General features: G+C 50.4%; 1 protein-coding gene across 1 annotated transcript in view; it reads right to left on the bottom strand.

The window, feature by feature from the left end:
* DHX29 (DExH-box helicase 29) overlaps window positions 1-20,855 on the bottom strand; it is a 226,813-nt gene that overhangs the window by 178,402 nt on the left and 27,556 nt on the right. The window contains exon 5 of the mRNA XM_029577204.1: window positions 2,291-2,430. Coding sequence (XP_029433064.1) covers window positions 2,291-2,430 — 140 coding nt within the window. The remainder of the gene's footprint in view (window positions 1-2,290; window positions 2,431-20,855) is intronic.

Raw genomic sequence — 20,855 nt, 5'->3', positions numbered from 1 at the left:
GCGGACGACTCTCGGGTCATCTCCTTCTGCCACCGGCATCAGCATCCGGGTCCGCATCGGGATCCACCTCACTGGGATCATCCCCTGTAGGGGCACTTGCAGGATCTTCCTGAAGGTCATCCGAATTGTTCAAATTTCTTGGATCACATTCGGTTCCTAAACCATGCCCCAGAACCAGTTGTCTGAGCAAACCACCAGAACCTCTCAACAAGACCTCCCTAGGTCTCTTGGAAGGACATCTCGGCTGTCGATCCCTGGGTTGTTTCCCTCCTGTCCTCCCTTCTTGCCAGAAAGGCCTTATGCAGGAGTAAAACAAAATCCGGTGAAAACTCCTCCGAATCCTCGGCGTCCTCATCAATCCTGCTTCTGTCTGACTCTCCTCCTGTGGTAGGGTCCCGCGCTGCCAATGGTCTCACAGAAGAAAGAGCTGGATGAGAGTCTCTGGGTGCCCTGGAACGCGCAGTCTTCTGCCTGCGACCCTTTGCTGCCATGGTTTCCCCTTCCAGTCTCCCCGGGACCTCTGCTGTGGGCCCCGAAGATCTGGTGGCCCTCTTGTCCGAGGCCGCATCCGTGGAGGCTCCCTCTCCCCCTCTGGCACAGGTTGGAGCACAAGGATGCCTCATTCAGCTGCGCAGACCACAACCTGCATGCTTTACAGGCTATACAAGAAAGAACCTCTTATTGTGAGAAAAACAATGTCCAAAAATTCAGCGCTGATCATAGACATTGATTTGGTAAGTGTTTAGCATTCCTAACGCTTCAGCATAAAATCTTGATCCACATGAGTGTGCCTTTAATATAGGTCTTATTACAGGACATTCACTGACTTTGTCTCATTTTGTTGAAGCCGCATTACTCTGTTGATTCACAGCATGTTTACAAACCAGCCGCATACACGAGCTTGCTAAACCCCTGAGGAAGGAAGAGATTCCGAAACCCTGCAGTGTCGGGCGTTTTTGACAGCGAGCGGCATGAAGACCTAAAAGGAACCCTTTGACAGGATGTCCATTTAAATAGCCTTAATCGGCACATCGCAAACATGCACCTGAAAGGGACCTTTCTTTCCAATTACAATTCAATGCGGCGCTCAAAAACAGAAGACATTTCTCTGTCATCACACACAAGTTAAGTATTCAACTAACTTGTAACAAGTTAAGTATTCAACTAACTTGCACTAGCTGAGTTAAAGTCCAGCTTCATAAGAGACATAAAATCCTTAAGCAACCGATGATTAAATATCTAGCACGTTGAAGCAGCTCCAGCTTCTTAAGGTTACCCGATGTACACACGGGAACCGGGTGCATTATGATGGTTGCTGGATTTTTACAGTGAATCTGTTTCATAAGTCCACTATACAGTGAGAAATAAGTATTTACTTTATTGCTTTACAGGCTGCCATGCATGGCTTTGGTGCCATTAAACATGGGGGAGAAGCGTTGGCCTAGCGGAAGAAAAAACCCGCTCCGGCACTTGCATGCAGGCTGTGCATGTGGTCTGCTCTCAGAGCTACACACTTGCACAGGTCAGACTTAGCGCGCGGTGAAGAAACACACCTAAGCAACCTGCCTGTCAGCACTCCACATCCCCCCCGGTGGCCACAGCAGCTCAACTTCTCCCTCCTTTTCAGCGCAGACAGCTCCCGCTGAAGAGAAATAGCCCCTGCCACCGAGCCGTCCCAAACGAAGCTCCTGCTTCTATTAACTACATTTCTTTTTTTAAACTTAGTCAAAGAAACATTAATACTTCCCTGCCCGGAGAAAGATGGCTTGAAGGAAGAGACCTCGGAGGAATGAGGGAGCCAATAACCTGGCTATCAGTCCCTCCAGAAGTAGCAGGCTAAAGCCATACAAGGATAGCCAACCTCCAGCTCCACCTGAAGGATGGTCCACAAAGGTACCTAACACCTCAGGGAGCACTGCATAAAATTGTCTTCTTTTTTTATTCTTTTTTATAAACAAACTGCAGGATTTCTCCTCTACCATCTGCTTGAGACAGAGAAATACTGAGGGACTACAGGTGGCACTCTCGGATATGTAGCAGTGCCTCAGAGTTTTGTTCTCTGCATCCATATGCTGGCAGGGATGCAAAACCCATTTGTCTGGACCAATCTGGGTATGAAACAGAACATGCATGTTCTCTGTAATCTGCTTCTTTGAGTGATGGACGTACATAGGGCCCTATAGATGACCAGTACTATCCATATGAAATCGGGGGACACCATTTTTTTGTAGTACCGTACACAACCGGTTAGTGAAGGACGTGCAGTGGGGTATATGATGGGGGATGATACCCGTATCTCTGGGCCCTCCACTTCCTTCCTGGATCTGGAAATCTGCGGCGTTACAGATTGTACTGGCAATGGGCTGAATTTTTCTCTGCTCTTTTGTTCTTCTTCCTCAAACTTTTGACTGAATCCTTCAGGCAAGGCATCTATCAAAAAACAACCAGAACATCAAAACACAAAAATTATTAAACTTCTCCATCTCTACAAATATATAATAGTCTGTTTTGCAGGCTATGCCTTAGATCAGTATTAGAATTACTTAAAGATAGGAAGAAAAGGAAAATTGGTTCTTACCTGCTAATTTTCGCTCCTGTACTATCACGGATCAGTCCAGACAGTGGGTTGAGCCTCCTGTCCAGCAGATGGAGACAGAGAAAAACTGAAAGGGTATTCTATATCAGGACACAGCCCTCTCTGCGTCCCTTCAGTATAAAGGATATCAAAGCAGAGAAATATAACGAAAACCTGGAAAAAAGATCAAGCAAGAAAACCTTTAAACCATGAATTGGTAAATTGAAAATGCAAAACATTGCGATAAAAAAGATTACTGTGAGGCAAAAACTCACAGTAAAAACTTTTAAAAATATATCCGAAGCAGAAAGCCTGTGAGGGAGTCAGTTGGACCGTTAGATGATCGAGGGGTTAAAGGGGCACTTAGAGAAGATAAGGCTATCGCAGAACGATTAAATGATTTCTTTGCTTCAGTGTTTACTGAAGAAGATGTTGGGGAAGTACCCGTACTGGAGAAGGTTTTCAAATCACGGTGAACCTAGAAGATGTGGTAGACCTGATTGACAAACTGAAGAGTAGTAAATCACCTGGACCGGATGGTATACACCCAGAGTTCTGAAGGAACTAAAAAATGAAATTTCAGACCTATTAGTAAAAATTTGTAACCTATCATTAAAATCATCCATTGTACCTGAAGACTGGAGGATAGCTAATGTAACCCCAATATTTAAAAAGGGCTCCAGGGGCGATCATGGAAACTGCAGACCGGTTAGCCTGACTTCAGTGCCAGGAAAAATAGTGGAAAGTGTTCTAAACATCAAAATCACAGAACATATAGAAAGACATGGTTTAATGGAACAAAGTCAGCATGGCTTTACCCAAGGCAAGTCTTGCGTCACAAATCTGCTTCACTTTTTTGAAGGAGTTAATGTTGATAAAGGAGTTGTTGATAAAGGTGAACCAGTAGATGTAGTATACTTGGATTTTCAGAAGGCGTTTGACAAAGTTCCTCATAAGATGCTTCTAGGAAAAGTAAAAAGTCATGAGATAGGTGGTGATGTCCTTTCATGGATTGCAAACTGGCTAAAAGACAGGAAACAGAGAGTAGGATTAAATGGACAATTTTCTCAGTGGAAGGGAGTGGGCAGTGGAATGCCCCAGGGATCTGTATTGGGATGCTTACTTTTCAATATATTTATAAATGATCTGGAAAGAAATACGACGAGTGAGATAATCAAATTTGCAGATGATAAAAAATTGTTCAGAGTAGTTAAATCACAAGCAGATTGTGATAAATTGCAGGAAGACCTTGTAAGACTGGAAAATTGGGCATCAAAATGGCAGATGAAATTTAATGTGGATAAGTGCAAGGTGATGCATATAGGGAAAAATAACCCATGCTATACTTACACAATGTTAGGTTCCATATTAGGTGCTACAACCCAAGAAAGAGATCTAGGCGTCATAGTGGATAACACATTGAAATCGTCGGTTCAGTGTTCTGCAGCAGTCAAAAAAGCAAACAGAATGTTGGGAATTATTAGAAAAGGAATGGTGAATAAAACGGAAAATGTCATAATGCCTCTGTATCGCTCCATGGTGAGACCGCACCTTGAATACTGTGTACAATTCTGGTCGCCGCATCTCAAAAAAAGATATAATTGCGATGGAGAAAGTACAGAGAAGGGCTACCAAAATGATAAGGGGAATGGAACAGTTCCCCTATGAAGAAAGACTAAAGAGGTTAGGACTTTTCAGCTTAAAGAAGAGACGGCTGAGGGAGGATATGATAGAGGTGTTTAAAATCATGAGAGGTCTAGAACGGGTAGATGCGAATCGGTTATTTACTCTTTCGGATAATAGAAAGACTAGGGGGCACTCCATGAAGTTAGCATGGGGCACATTTAAAATTAATCGGCGAAAGTTCTTTTTTTACTCAACGCACAATCAAACTCTGGATTTTGTTGCCAGAGGATGTGGTTAGTGCAGTTAGTATAGCTGTGTTTAAAAAAGGATTGGATAAGTTCTTGGAGGAGAAGTCCATTACCTGCTATTAATTAAGTTGACTTAGAAAATAGCCACTGCTATTATTAGCAACGGTAACATGGAATAGACTTAGTTTTTGGGTACTTGCCAGGTTCTTATGGCCTGGATTGGCCACTGTTGAAAACAGGATGCTGGGCTTGATGGACCCTTGGTCTGACCCAGTACGGCATGTTCTTATAGATATCTATCAGGTAGATACTTCCGGTGCCAAATAATTCTGATAGGAAGCCAAAATCTGATAGGAGACCACTCGTTCAGCAGTGCTGTGGAAAAGAAAGGAACAACTTCGAGCGGACATATAAACAGTAACACAGTCAGGGCGGGAGTCTGGACTGATCCGTGGTACTACAGGAACGAAAATTAGCAGGTAAGAACCAATTTTCCTTTCCCTGTACGTACCCGGATCAATCCAGACCGTGGGATGTACCAAAGCTTCCCTAATTAGGGTGGGACCGAGATAGTCCCGCTGGAAATACCTGCCTGCCGAAGGAGCCAAAAACTGGTGCCTGGACATCGAGACAATAGTGGCGAGGAAAGGTATGCAGCGACTTCCAGGTAGCAGCCCTGCAAATCTCCTGTGGAGACACCAACTGACTCTCTGCCCAAGAGGTAGCCTGCGAACGCAAAGAATGGGCCTTCAAGCCCTCCGGAACCGGCCGGCCTGGACAGATAATCGCCTCCTTAAGCCATCTAGCAATAGTAGCCTTAGAAGCCTTATTTTCTTTATTGGGCCCGCTCCACAAGATAAAGAGATGATCAGAGATGCGGAACTCGTTTGTGACCTGTAAATACTGCAGGAGAACCCTCTTGACATCCAGCTTTCGGAGCTCCCTGCCTGGCATGCTGGCGACATCCTCCGAGGAGAAAGACGGTAGCTCCACATGGAAGGAGGAAACAATCTTCGGTAAGAAGGAAGGGACCGTTTTATGAGAAACCCTTGAATCAGAGAAACGCAGGAAGGGTTCTCTACAGGACAAGGCTTGGAGCTCGGACAATCTCCTGGCCGAGCAAATGGAGACAAGGAACACTGTCTTGAGGGTCAGGTCTTTAAGGGTTGCCCACCAGAGAGGCTCGAAGGGCGCCTCACAGAGAACACGAAGCACAAAATTAAAGCTCCATGATGGACAAGTAACCCGGATGGGCGGGTTCAAATGCTTAGCACCCTTGAGGAAGCGAACAATATCAGGATGGGCCGCCACCACATAACCATCAACCCTCCCTAGGAGGGAACCAAGAGCAGAGACCTGCACCCGCAAAGAGCTAAAGGACAAACCTTTCGAGAGGCCACTCTGAAGGAAGGAGAGAATTTGAGACACTGAGGCCCTGTGTGCCGGGACACCGGACTCAGAACACATATTCTCAAACACCCTCCAGACCTGGACATAAGCGAGAGAGGTAGAAGTCTTACGTGCCCGTAACAACGTAGAAATAACTTCCTCCTTATAACCCTTTTTCCTCAGTCGCCGCCACTCAAAAGCCAGGCCACTAGACAGAAGCGATCCGCCTGATCGAAAAATACAGGACCTTGGCGCAGAAGGTTGGAGAGGTGACAGAGGCGCAGAGGACCTTCTGTTGCAAGGTTTACGAGGTCCGCAAACCATGGCCTCCGCGGCCACTCCGGAGCCACTAGAATAACTGGGCCCTTGTGAAGTTCTATCCATCTGAGAATCTTTCCCACTAGAGGCCAGGGTGGGAACACGTAGAGAAGAACATTGCGCAGCCAGGGGAGGACTAAGGCATCCACACCTTCCAAGCAGTGCTCCTGTCTGTGACTAAAGAACCTGGGAGCCTTTGCATTTCCCAGCGTGGCCATGAGATCCAAGTGGGGAGCCCCCCACTTGTGCACGATCAGGCGCATCGCGTCCCATTCTCCGGGGTCTAGATGCTGGCGATTGAGAAAGTCGGCTTGAACATTGTCCTTCCCTGCAATGTGGGAAGCCGCCAGCCGATCCAGATGACGCTCCGCCCAGGAGAAAAGCTTGCTGGCTTCCAATGCCACCAGACGACTCCTGGTGCCTCTCTGGCAATTGATGTAAGCAACTGTGTTGGCATTGTCGGATAGGACTCGTACCGCTTTGCGGCGAATCAGAGGAAGAAAGGCCTTGAGTGCCAGACGGACTGCTCGGGCCTCCAGAAGATTTATGTACCATTGGGATTGCACTGGGGACCATAGTCCCTGGGTAGACTGATTCTGACACACCGCTCCCTAGCCGGAGAGACTGGCATCCGTTGTAACAATGATCCACTGGGGAGTCTTCAGGGGCATCCCCTTCAGAAGGTGAGCGAGCGAGAGCCACCACTGCATGCTGGCTACGGTAGAGTCGGAGAGCGGTAGAGGAGCCCGAAAGTTCTCAGAGACCGGCTTCCAGTGGGACAGCAAAGCTTTCTATAACGGACCCATATGCGCAATAGCCCAAGGAACCAAATCGATAGTTGAAGCCATAGTGCCCAGGACCTGAAGGTAGTCCCAGGCTGTGGGAACGGAGAGGGACAAGAGATGACGTACCTGATCCATGAACTTGAGCACCCGGTTCTTTGGCAGTAACACCTTGCCCACACGGGTGTCGAAGCACGCTCCCAGGAATTCCAGGACCTGGAAGAGCTGAAGGCTGCTCTTGGAGAAGTTGACTATCCACCCGAGGGAGGTGATGAACGTCACGACTCTGTTGACCGCAGAGGTTCTCCGATTTGGCACGAATGAGCTAGTCGTCCAGGTAAGGGTGGACTAGGACTCCATCCCTGCGGAGGGAGGCCGCTGCCACCACCACCATGATCTTGGTAAAGGTGCGCGGCGAGGTGGCAAGACCGAACGGAAGCACCCGAAACTGGAAGTGTTGACCCAGGATGCTGAAGCGGAGATACCTCTGATGGTCGGGGTGGATTGGGATGTGCAAGTAAGCCTCCATAAGATCGAGAGATGTGAGATATTCGCCTGAGCGAACTGCCACTATCACTGCCCTCAGGGTCTCCATCTGAAAATGGGGAACCTTGAGGGCCCGGTTGACTCTCTTATGGTCCAGGATGGGCCGGAAGGAGCCGTCCTTTTTCCTGTTCCTCCAGTGGCACAGGGACTATGGCTCCCAGCTCCTGCAACCGGGCCAGAGTCTGACACACCAGTGGATGCTTTTGGCTCCCGCAGGGAGAGACGAGGTAGCGGTCCGGGAGATCCCGAGCAAATTCTAATGCGTAGCCATTTTCGATCACTTCGAGGACCCACTGATCTGTTGTAATCTTGTCCCATTCCTCCAGAAACAGGGAGAGACGACCACCTAAGTTTGGAACAGAGGAATGGGCCAGCCGTATCTCATTGTCAGGACTTTGCAGAGGAGCCTTGCAGGTTACCATCTTGGAAGGGCCGTCAGCCACGAAAGGACTGAGACCACTGCTGAGATCTAGAAGGAGCCCCGGCCTCTGTTATTATACCTGCGCTGGCCTCGGAAGCAAGAGCGCGAAGGAAAGAAGGACTTAGTCTGTTTAGGGCGGTCCTCAGGCAGCTTATGAATCTTGTTATCTCCTAAAGATTTAATAAGCTGTTCCAGGTCCTCACCAAAAAGCAAATTACCCTTGAAGGGAAGCGTGCCGAGCAGCGACTTGGAGGAGGGGTCTGCAGCTTATTTGCGCAGCCAAAGAAGCCGTCTGGCTGAAACTGCTGACACCATGGCCCTGGCCTGCACCCAGAGCAAGTCGTAGAGGGCGTCAGCACCATATTCCACCAGGAGGGTTCCTCCTGTTTCTGAAGGCTGGCTAAATAAGATTTGTTCAGTAAAAGCACAAAATGGTGAAAAAAGATGCTGGGATTTCCCGGGTAGTGGGGGAGGGGGAGCAGGGGCAGAGGAGTCAGGCACCCCCCCCCTCCCCGGGGAGGGCATGGGGCTGAGATCGGGTGGAGAAATCTCAAAATCCGGCTCCCCTCCCCCCTGAGGCTCAAAATTCGCTGGGATGTCGGAGCTCAAGATGTCCGCCGTTCCCACGGTTTTTAGCGAGGGAACCGGCCTGGGAACATGTCAGGGAGCCCGAACCCAGACTGCCGACTTCGCTGGGGTCCCGGAGGGTCCCTCACTTCTAGGCAAGCAAGCTGAGCACAGTCCATCGCGGGAGAGCGGCGAAGCAGGCTCCCCGCAGGCAAGACAAGCTGCCAATCGCAGCATGGAAAGAAAAACGTGCTACGGAGAAAACGAAAGTAAGCAATAACAGTTGAGCCGGGCTGCAAATGGGAGCGAGAGCAGGAGAATGAACCCTGCACTGCTCTTTTCTCATATCCTCGGAGCAACTAAATGCGGGAGAGGCAGAAGTGCTCCGTCTGGTTTCCTTGACTCTTTATAATTATTTATTTTTTTCTTTTTTTTGTAATAAGCAAATTGTCAGTGCAATGGGGCCCGAGGCAAAAGCCTCCTGGGCCCAAGACGTCAGGGGGAGTGACTGGACTACCAGTATCGCCCCAAGCCAGCAAGGGTCACCAGGCAAGGAGTCCTAGGCTGAATCTTCAAGGGACAAGCCTCCCTAGGACCCTATAAGAGCCAGGGGACAGAGCTGTCTTCCTGAAAGATCACAAGTTTTGCCCTGAAAAAAATTATAACTTTATTTTTTTGGATGTAGGAATTTGGCTGGCAATACTTGCTTGATCCTGAAGAAAAAGTGAGGAGAAGCACCCCACGGAAGAAGAAAAACAGCTAAAGAAAGGGAGCTGCAGGTTCAACTATCTGGATCTGCTGGAGACAGAGAAATACTGGAGGGATGCAGGGGGGACTCTGTCCTGATATAGGATACCCTTTCAGTTTTTCCTCTGTCTCCATCTGCTGGACAGGAGGCTCAACCCACTGTCTGGACTGATCCGGGTATGTACAGGGAAATTCCTTACATGCTTAAAAAAAAACAAAAAAAAACAAAACTGCTTGAAATAAGCAAATAGGCTTAAGAAACCCTTTTCAAAAAGAAAATTATTCCTTACCTGCTAATTTTCGTTCCTGTAGTACCATGGATCAGTCCAGACGGTGGTTATGTCCCCCGTCCAGCAGATGGAGTCAGAACAGAGCTCGAGGGTGGCACCTCATATGCTAGCGCACCCTCTGCTGGAGCTCAGTATCATGGATAACAAAGCTGAAAATAGCAATGTAAAGAACAAGTTGGATCAAGAAACCTGACGTAAATAAACCATCAAGAACGATAACAAAAACGACCTGCAAATCAGGTCGGAACAGTCAACTTGTGAGGAGTTGTAACCCCGAAAGAAACTTAGCGGAAGAAAGAAAGAAAAGACAGCCAACAAGACAGCCATCCAGACGAAAACCCGAGCAGGAGCATGAGATCCCAGCGTGGTGGGCGTCTGGACTGATCCATGGTACTACAGGAACGAAAATTAGCAGGTAAGGAATAATTTTCTTTTCCCTGTACGTACCAGGATCAGTCCAGACGGTGGGATGTACCCAAGCTTCCCTAAACCGGGTGGGCCCCTGAAAGCCCTGCTCGGAGGACCTGATCTCCAAAGAGACCGGATCCCGAAGGCGCCAGGTGCAACCGATAGTGCCTGGCAAAGGTATGCAGCGACTTCCAAGTCGCCGCCCGACAGATCTCCTGTGGAGACACGGAACGAGATTCAGCCCAGGATGCTGCTTGCGAGCGAGTAGAGTGGGCTCGAACTCCCCTGGGTGGGTCTCGTCCAGAACCAATGTAAGCCGCCGAGATGGCATCCTTAATCCAGCGGGCGATGGTCGTCTTCGACGCGGCGGAACCTTTCTTAGGTCCCGACCAGAGGACAAACAGATGATCGGATACCCGGAAGTCATTGGTAACCTCTAAGTAGTGGAGGAGCACCCGCTTCACATCCAGATGGCGAAGCGTTCGAGAATCCTCTGGAGAAAAAGCCGAGATCTCAACCGTCTGGTTCAAGTGAAAGGACGACACCACCTTTGGCAGGAAAGCTGGCACCGTGCGAAGCGAAATCCCGGCATCCGAAATACGCAGGTAGGGCTCCCTGCAGGATAGCGCTTGAAGCTCCGAGATACGCCGAGCGGAGCATATCGCTAGGAGGAAGACTGTCTTCATCGTGAGGTCTTTAAGTGTGGATCCTTGGAGAGGTTCGAATGGAGCACCTGCCAGTGCCCGAAGTACTAGATTAAGATTCCACGAGGGGCAGGGGTCCCTGACCGGCGGTCGGACGTGTTGAACCCCCTTCAGAAACCGGGCGATGTCCGGATGTAGCAGGAGCGAGGACGTGTTCCGCACTAAGATATTCAAAGCCGCCACTTGTACGCGGAGAGAATTATAAGCGAGACCTTTATCCAGTCCGTCCTGCAAGAACTGAAGGATTAGTGCGACCGTCGCCTCCGTGGGCCGGACGTCCCGACCGGCACACCAGGACTCGAAGACCTTCCACACTCGAACATAGGCCGCGGACGTGGAGGGCTTGCGGGCCTTAAGCATCGTCGAGATCACCGCCTCCGGGTAACCTCTGCGGCGGAGACGCCGCCGCTTAAAAGCCATGCCGCAAGACAAAAGAGTTCTGCCTGGTCGAAAAATACAGGACCCTGGTGCAGGAGCCGGGGAAGGTGACCCAGCCGAATCGGTCCATCCACCGCCAGGAGGAGCAGGTCCGCGAACCAGGGACGTCGGGCCCATTCTGGAGCCACGAGAATCACGAGGCCTCTGTGGCTTTCTATCCTGCGAATGACCTTGCCCACAAGGGGCCAAGGAGGAAAGACATAGAGCAATTGGTCCTCTGGCCACGGGAGTGCAAGAGCATCCACTCCCTCCGCGCCGCGCTCCCTTCTGCGACTGAAGAAGCGCGGGGCCTTGGTATTGGACGCCGTCGCCATCAGGTCCAACCGCGGCATCCCCCAGCGTTGAACTAGGAGTTTCATCGCGGCGTCGGATAGAGACCACTCGCCGGGGTCCAGGCGCTGCCGACTGAGATAATCCGCCTGGATGTTGTCCACCCCGGCTATGTGAGAGGCCGCGAGCCGCGCGAGATGTAGTTCCGCCCATGCCATCAGTAGCGTGGTTTCGACGGAGACGTGTTCGCTTCTCGTTCCGCCCTGGCGATTGATGTAGGCCACGGTGGTCGCATTGTCGGAAAGAATCCGCACCTCCCTGTTCCGAACCAGAGGGAGGAAGTGCTGGAGCGCTAGCCGTACCGCCCTGGTCTCCAGTCGGTTGATCGGCCACCGAGCCTCCTCCGGCGCCCACAGTCCCTGTGTGGCGCTGCGATCGCAGACGGCGCCCCAGCCCACTAGACTGGCGTCCGTGGTCACCACCACCCAAGTGGGGACTTCGAGCGAAACGCCGCGAGCCAGGTGGGCCGGAACCAACCACCACTTTAGGCTGTCCCGAGCCGCCTGAGGGAGAGGCAGAATCACTTGATACTCCTGCGAGACCGGTTTCCAACGAGAAAGCAGGGACGCCTGCAGGGGACGCAGGTGTGCAAAGGCCCAGGGCACCATGTCGATCGTGGAGCCCATCACTCCCAGGAGCTGCAGATAATTCCAAGCGGTGGGCTCCGGCAAGGCCGCGAAATGACGTATGTGCTCCCTTAACGAGAGGGCCTTGTCGGAACGCAGAAACACCATGCCCCGCTGAGTGTCGAAAGTCGCGCCCAGGAAATCCAAGCGTTGCGATGGCATGAGTGAGCTCTTGGGAAGGTTCACGACCCAGCCGAGGGAGCGCAGGACCTCCAAGACCCTGGCAACCGAGGCCTGACCATGTGAGAGGGACTTCGCCCGTACCAGCCAGTCGTCCAGGTAGGGATGCACTAAGATACCCTCCTTTCGAAGGGCCGCCGCCACCACTACCATAATCTTGGTGAAGGTCCGGGGGGCTGTCGCAAGCCCGAAGGGCAGAGCCCGGAATTGGAAGTGCTGTCCGAGGATCTTGAAGCGAAGGTAACGCTGGTGGTCCGGACGTATGGGAATATGAAGATACGCCTCCGTCAGATCCAAGGACGCCAGGAACTCCCCCCGGTGCACTGCGGCAATTACCGACCGCAGTGTCTCCATACGAAAACGGCTGACCCGGAGTGACCGGTTGACCTCCTTTAAATCCAGTATGGGGCGGAACGACCCGTCCTTCTTGGGAACTACGAAGTAGATGGAATAATGCCCCGAGCCCACCTCGGCGAAGGGGACGGGCACAATTGCCTCTATAGCCAGAAGGCGATCCAGGGTCTGTTGAACCGCCATTCGTTTGTCCTCGGAGCCGCACGGGGAGAAAAGGAACTTGTCCCGTGGCGGGCGGGCAAACTCCAAGGCGTAACCGTGCCGGATGGCGTCCAGGACCCACTGGTCTGAGGTGATCTTCGCCCACTCCTCGAAGAATTCCGTGAGTCGGCCCCCGATGGTCGGGCAGGAGGAGTGGGCCACCCTGGCATCATTGGTTGGATTTGGCGGGGGGATTCCCCTGTCCCGAGCCGTCTCTCGCGGGCCTCCGCCCGCGAAAGGAACGCGACCACGGCTGTGATCTGTTGGGGGCGGCTCGAGGTCCCGGCTGTCGGTACGACCTGAAACGCCGCTGCGCCCTCGCTCTGGTTCTGGAAGAAGCAAACGGCCTGTAAGTCCGCTGTCTGTCTTCGGGTAGTCGATGCACCGAGTTTTCTCCCAATGATTTGATGATTTCATCCAGCTCATTGCCGAAGAGGAACTTCCCCCGGAACGGAAGAGATCCTAAGCTCGATTTCGAAGAGGCGTCCGCCGACCAATTCCGAAGCCATAGGAGCCTACGAGCTGCCACCACCGAAACCATGGACCGGGCCAGGACCCGGAAGAGGTCATACAGAGCATCCGCCCCGTATGCAATGGCCGATTCCAGGCTGTCGGCCTGAGCGGCCTCTTCCGGAGGCAGCTGCTGGGACGTCAGGAGCTGCTGAACCCAGAGGAGACTCGCCCTCTGAGTCAACGAGGTACACATGACGGCACGCATGCCTAAGGCCGAGACCTCAAACACTCTTTTGAGGAACGTTTCCAGCTTGCGGTCCTGCGTGTCCCGTAGGGCCGTCCCGCCCGTGACCGGGATCGTCGTCCTCTTCGTTACCGCAGAGACCGCCGAATCCACTTTAGGGACCCGGACGAGATCTAAGAAATCCTCCGGCAACGGATACAATTTTTCCATGGCTCGGGAGACCCTCAGGGACGCCTCCGGGGCGTCCCATTCTCCAGTAAGCAGTTGCAGAAAAGACTCATGAACCGGAAACGCCTTCGCCCGAGGCCTGAGCGCGGCCAGGACTGGATCCCCTTTCTTAGAGCACGTCGCCACCGCTGGAGCCACGGGCGCCGGCGGATCCGGCGGTGGATCCAAATCCAGCTCCTGCAGCGTCTGTTGCAGCAGATCCTGCAGCTCCTCCTTGTGGAATATTCGTAGGGCGCGTGGATCGTCTCCTTCCGTCTGTCCATCCGCGTGCGCCTCCGGAGGGTCAGAGGGATCGAATCCCGGGGTGGAAGCCGCTCCCACAGCGCGAGGCGGGGATGGCAGAGCAGGGGTTCCTGGGGCTGCCCCAGCCGGGCCCGGAGGCCCGGTGGGCGGCAAAGCTAGCTTAGGGATCTTGGGAGAGGGCGGTCCAGCCATAGCGCCCCCCGGATCTGCTAGGCCTTGTAAATAAGCCCTATGCAGTTTTAAAATAAAATCCGGGGAGAAAAATGGCATGCCTGGAGGCGCGCTAGAAGTAGAGGGCTCCTGGGGCAGACGATTCGGCAAGCCCTCCTCGGGGCTGCACTGCAGACGAGGGACGCCCCGAGCCGCGGCATCCTCCTCCCGGCCGTTTTCCGCGCCAAGCTCCCTCTCCAAAATGGCCGCCATTCCCGCCCTTGGCGAGGAAATGGCCGGCCCACGCTTCCCGGGCAACGGAGAGAGGGGGGTCGGGAGCGCACCCGAGCCGTGCGCGGCGCCTTCCTCCTCGGGAAGGCAGCGCGGGCAAACCCCCTCCCTCGAGAAGCGAGACCCCTGCTCTCCGCAGGTCTCGCACCTCGAGAAGCGCGGCATCGAATGCCGCGACGAAAGTCCGCCTCGGGGGGGGCCGAAATGAAATCGCACCGCGGGGGGGCCGGAATGGCCTTCACAACCCGCCCAACAAGTCCGCAGGCACCGGCGGGAAAACCCCCCGCCGGTGCGCCCAGGCCCGAGGAAAAAGACTTGCCGGGCCTCGGGACTGTCAGCACTTGCGCGCAGAAACCGGAGTCACCGGCCAACTCAGCTGCAAAGCAAGAAAAAAACACAAGGGAAAACACACTTACCCCAACGCGCAAGTACAGAATAGCAGGAGGAGGCAGAATAGAGCTCGAAGAAACGCCTCCTCAAAAATCAACATGAACAGCAATTTATTTACTTTTTTTTTTTTTTTTTTAGACTAACTTGATCCAACCCTTCAAAGAGGAACAAAAATGACAGCAAGAACTCAAAGGAGAGCCAAAGAAAAGAAGAAACCTGTCCCCCTGGGAAATCCTGATTTCCCCAACTCGCATCTGCTGGAGTCAGAAAGATACTGAGCTCCAGCAGAGGGTGCGCTAGCATATGAGGTGCCACCCTCGAGCTCTGTTCTGACTCCATCTGCTGGACGGGGGACATAACCACCGTCTGGACTGATCCTGGTACGTACAGGGAACTAGTTATTGCTGTCTTGTGCTCTTTGTTTGTGGCAGTGAGTTCCACAAGTGAAATCTGATGCCAAGGTTGGCTTCTTCCTAGTTCTTGTATTAGAAGACAGATGAATAGTTCATTGTTTACTTTGTCCACACTTTATCATGATTTTGTGAGTATCTTTTCTCCTCAATCTCTTTTCCTGTAACATTTGACCGGCCATAGGACGGTCCCGTAACCGGCTGCACCCCACCACCGATATGGCCTGAGCAATACAATGCTCCCATTCATCGGGCATCTCCCTAGGTGCGCGTGCATGCATCCTTTTTATAATTAAAGGCCCCATGCTAGGAAATGGCCCACAGCACCTGTTCATGATATCACGGCCCACTGTCCTTTTAAGGCGCCGCCAGACTACCAGCAAAGAAAAGGGTGCATTGGGTAACCTGCATGGAGAGGAACTTGCTACCCTTAACCAACTGGCTTTCATGATTCTGATGCAATCGCAATATCACTTTCCACTTCAACAATGGTGATAAGAGAGGAATTGGATTCAGCGACAGCCAACACTGGGCCCTGACTTTTACGGTCTGGGGAACTGATACACATACATTAGGGAAAAATTGCAAGACTACTTCTATGGCCAAGTCCAAACATAAAGCACATTCTTGCAGCATTGTCTGAATTATCATGGTTGCTCATCCCATAAAAATGTTGCTAGGTTAGTGGGTAGCCTTCAGCAGTTAGTACTATAAGAAATTTGCTGGGCATACTGGATGGACCAGTTGGTCTTTTTCTGCTATCATTACTATGTTAGCAAAAGCCTCAACAACAGGTCCCTCCTGCATTTTCAATGCATGTTGCACATCCTTGCCTCCTTTTGTTCCTGACCTGTGCCTTGCCCCTTGTCTCTGTCTACTCTTGTTCCTGTCCCAGCTCCTGTCCTTGCCTGGTTCCTCGCTCCTGTTCCTGTCTCCTCCTTGTCCCAGCTCCTGACTTTTGCTTCTTCCTCTGGACTGATCTCGTGCTTGACTTTGGATACCAATGCTGCCTGTCCTCCACCTTGATACCGTCACCGCCTGATCGCTGCCTGCCCTGACTGATCCTGGATTCCATCCATTCACTCTCAGGGACCTCATCTGTCCTGCCGGCCCCAGAACACAAGGGCTCTTCCTACATGGGAAGGGGTTGGTATAGGTGAACTTAATCCTAGGTCCAGAGGGAATCAGTTGTTAGTGTAGGCTTGGTGGGTTTTACCTGCTAGGCTGCAATCACGCCACAGTCTAAGGGCTCACTCCTTGTGACATTTCCAAGCTGAAGATTTTAGTTTTTTCTCTTTTTTCCCCTATGGAAGTTATTCTATACCCCTAATCATTTGTATTGCCTCACTATGTACCTTTTCTAGGTACACTCTTTTTTTGAGATAGGAGTGACCAGAACACACATGGTATTAAATATATTTTAGATTTTTAACCACCACCACCCACCTTTCCTACTAATGCTCATGGTGGCTTACGATATTATTGGTATTCAGGTATAACAACTCCCTGGCCTGAAGAGCTGACAATCTGAATGGTAACTGAGGAAATGGGAGATTAAGTGATTTGCCCAAGGTCAGAAGGAGAATCAGTAGGGATTGAACCCTGTTCTTAGCCCATTGCTTTGATTACTTGGCCAAGCCCAGAGATTTATATGATGTTTTCTGCTTTGTTTTCAAGTTTTACTATTCTGTTAGCCTTTATGTACATTCAGCCAGTGAACATTAGTTGGAAAGCCAGGATAAAAATTCAAAATATTATATTCAACATGTGCAGTTTTGGTTACCCATTACAAAAAAGTGTGTATCTAGAAAAGGTACAAACAGGGGCAATACAAATGAATAGGGGTAGGGAATACCTTGCACATGAGAAAAAAAGAGAAAAAAAATGGAATATTTGACTTGGAAAAGAGAGATAGGAGAGATAGGATACAGTCATAAAATCATGAACAAGTGTGGACGAAATAAAACACTGACCTATTATTCATTTGTGTCTAATATAAGAACTAAATGGTCCCACAAAGCAGACCAGAAGACGGGCTGTCAAAGCCAGAAGGCAAACAGAAGCAAGACAGACCAGTCGCCTTGGCTTGAAGATATTTATTGGCACATATATTTAAACAGAGCCCAACTCTGGCCGAGTTTCGCACAGTGGCTGTGTCAGGGGCTTTTTAAAAAAAAAAAAATCAGCATGAATCAATTTTGCTAGATGCAATTTCTGATCTTTTTTATCACTAGATAGGTTTTCGGCAAGCGTCTCATGGTTCGGTGAGGCTCTGTCCCAGGGGGGAGTTCCCCCTCTTCTAGGGGCTCTGTTTCCTCTTCAGAGTTGTCCGTGACCCCATAGGTGGGGCTCCTGGGCAGTGGAAACCTTTGTCTAGGCCTTGAGGGGCTCAGGGCACAAAGGTCCTCTGGTGGAGGATGTGGCTGGTCAGCCAGGGGTTCTGTTTGTATGTGAACAAAGGTGTGTAGCCCTTTGAAGAACTCCACCCATGAGATAGACGCTGGATCCAAGCTGAGGGGCGTTGGGTCCCTGGGGGTCCCCGTTTGTGGGGGTGTCCTGCTGGGATTTGCAAGGTCCGGGGTACCCACTGAGGGGCTATTACTTGGCCCTGAGTGGGACTGGGCCTGGGCTGGATCTCCCAGGGCCTCCTCGCACTAAGCGCACAGGGTGTTGGCCTCCTCGCTTTGTGCGGCTCTGATATGGCATGCTGGGCAGAGACCTTGAGCCTTTATCTCTGTTTCTGGTGGTGCCATGGTTGTTGGCGCGTAAACCCTTATGCGCTCCAGCGCGTCTAGATGTGCGTGTGGGTTGTGAGCGCAGTAGTACGCCCAAGTCGTGGTTATGCGCTTAGCCCAGTAGGCGCGCGTATATTTTGTGCGCGTGGCCCTTGTGAGTGTAACTTATGCGCACAAGGAATACGTGCGTGTAAATTTATGCGCACATGTAATTTGTGCGCCTAAGTAAACTTGTGCGCCCGGCCAGAGGCTATGAGCGGAGCGGCGAATAGGGCCAAGATGGCGACTATCTCGGAGGGTCTCCACGTGGGTAGACCCTTGGATCTAACCAGGGCCTGGCCCTGCTAGGGCGGATCAACCCGGCGGCACTGGTCCCGGCCGGCGACCTGTGCGACTCCTTGAACCTCGGAGACCGGAGTCGACGCTGAAGATTTCTACCTTACCTTGTCTTCGGCACTTCCCGGTTTCGTTCCGGGCGGTCTCCAGCTGCGGGGGGAGAGGGCAAATACCTTCACCGCCGCGCTCGAGGGGGCACCCGCTGCCTCTCAGCCGTGACCGGGATTGGGGGCTAGGTCCTCGCCGCGATTCGGCCGCTGGACCGAGGCTCACCTCCGAGGGACCACGAAAATCACCTCGGGAATCTCAACTGGGGGAGGGACCCGAGGGTATCACCGCAGGAGAGCGGGGCTAGTCTTCAAATTTGGGTTTTCTTCTTGAATTGGTTCTAACGCTGCAAGAGCGTGCAGATAGTCCCTAACTGCTATGGAGACGGAAAATACTGAAGAGCTGTACTGCCTGCAGGGGTATATGTACTAGGGGCTGACGTCAGATTGAAATCTGACCCGTCTCCAACTGCTATCAGGAGTACACTATACCCATTGGTCCTGAGTCCATCTGCTACACGCTAGGAAATGTTAGTTTTTGGATAATTTTCCTGTATATTACCTGGCTAATATGCTTTTTCCTGTTTTTCACATGATGTAATGATGTGAAATTAATAAAAAGTGTAAATAAAAAAATAAGAAAATGCTATTGTTCTTGCTGGTTGCTAAAAATCCTCCCCTAATTTCTTTAACTTCTCTTGCACTACACAGACTTGGTTTCTAGCTAGGTCATTAGTTTGTAAGTAGATTATGACGCCAATTTTTCATTCTCTTCTTTCTGGTCCTTTAATACTACCAATATGTTTATAATTCCTGTTAACGGAGGATCCTGATACTTAATTACATGCCGCTAGGTTGTGCTTTCTGCTCTGTTCATTTACAGTAACTAAGGATCATCTGTGCTTATCCTGTGCTCTCTCAAACTCAGTTACTGTTTCACTCATTCCAGACATCCACCACCCTTTCTCTGAAATTCTGCAGTGATTACACTGAATACTCCCATGACATCTAATGTTTTATTTCTGTGTAAAATCCTTTAACATTTTTTACTATATTTTAGTAAAGATTCTCCAAAAACTTCCCTCGGCTAACTATTTAACCCAGCTGTTCTCAACCAGTGTGTTGAGTCACCACACTTCCTGGTCCCCCCGGAAGAGAAGAGATAGGAGAGAGAAAGAGCATATGTGTTTGAGATCCTGTCTGTGTGTGTGTGAGAGAGACAGCATGTATGTAAATTGAGTGATTGAGCGCCTGTATGTGTAAGTGTGTGACTGAAAACCTGTTTGATTGAGAGCCTGCATGTGAGAGAGGTAGCATGAATGTAAATGTATGACTGAGAACCTGTATGAGTAAGTGAGACAAATCATGCATATGTATAATTAAGAGCCTGTGTGTATAAGTAAAAAAGAGAGCATGTGTGTAATTGAGAGCCGGTGTAGATGAGAGCGTATGTGAGTCTGTGATTGAAAGTCTGTGCATAAGTAAGTGTGCGATTGAAAGCGTGTGTGTGTGTGAGAGAAAAGACAGCATGTGAGTAAACGTGTGATTAAAAGCGTATATATGTGAGCGAGAAAAAGCATGTGTATATGTGCGTGACTGAGAGCCAGTGTGAGAGACAGCTTGTGTGAGAGAGAGAGGAGGAAGTTGCAAGCAAACCATCCCTCCTCCTACTAATTCAAAACAATCTCAGGGCACCTGGATATGAAACGTTCCCAGGTATGCAGAGCAAAGCATTTTTATATCCTTAATATTTTTCATTATTGGGTCTTTGTGCCTGCTATTTTGAAATATTTTGTTATCTAGAAATTTTTGATATGAGTTTTTAATTATCGGATATTCCATTCATCGGCTATTTCAAAATAATCTGTTCTTTTTATTATTATAGTTTTACTGCTATCAATTTTATATTTCTTGATTTGTTTTATGAGGACTGGTGATATTTCTCTTTTTCCTTTGTTACACTGCATATAGTCTCTCTGGTTTTTGTGGTTTCCAGTTCAGTTTTTGTCTGCATATCCTCTGCCTTTGACACAGTAAACCACAACATCCTACTAACCCGTCTCAAAGAAATTGGTATATCTGGAACCTCTCTCAACTGGTTTGAATCATACCTAACCAATAGACATTACAACGTTAGAATTGACGACATTGAATCTAAACCTATACACCTATCCAGGGGTGTGCCTTAAGGCTCCTCCCTCTCCTCTACCCTCTTCAATATCTACTTGCTTCCCCTGTGCCAATTACTTTCTGATTTAAGCCTCCCTCACTTTATTTACGCCGATGATGTACAAATACTCATCCCTATCACAGACTCCTTAGCCCACACACTTAAAACCTGGGAAAACGCACCATCCTCGATCAATAGCCTTCTTAACAGCCTTAATCTGGCCCTCATCACATCCAAAACGGAATTTATGCTCATCTCGCCACCCAATAACTCCAAAAGCGCACTACCCCAAACTATTACATTCTCACAGCAAGTACGAGACCTAGGCGTCACCTTAGACAATCACCTCAACCTAAAAGGATTTATAGGCTCAACCACGAAAGAATGTTATTTTAAACTTAACACACA

This window comes from Rhinatrema bivittatum, chromosome 1 (assembly GCF_901001135.1).
Source record: "Rhinatrema bivittatum chromosome 1, aRhiBiv1.1, whole genome shotgun sequence".
NCBI classification, from domain to species: Eukaryota; Metazoa; Chordata; class Amphibia; order Gymnophiona; family Rhinatrematidae; genus Rhinatrema; species Rhinatrema bivittatum.
Note: the sequence above shows the minus strand (reverse complement) of the source record. Positions and strands in the feature narration are given on the sequence as shown.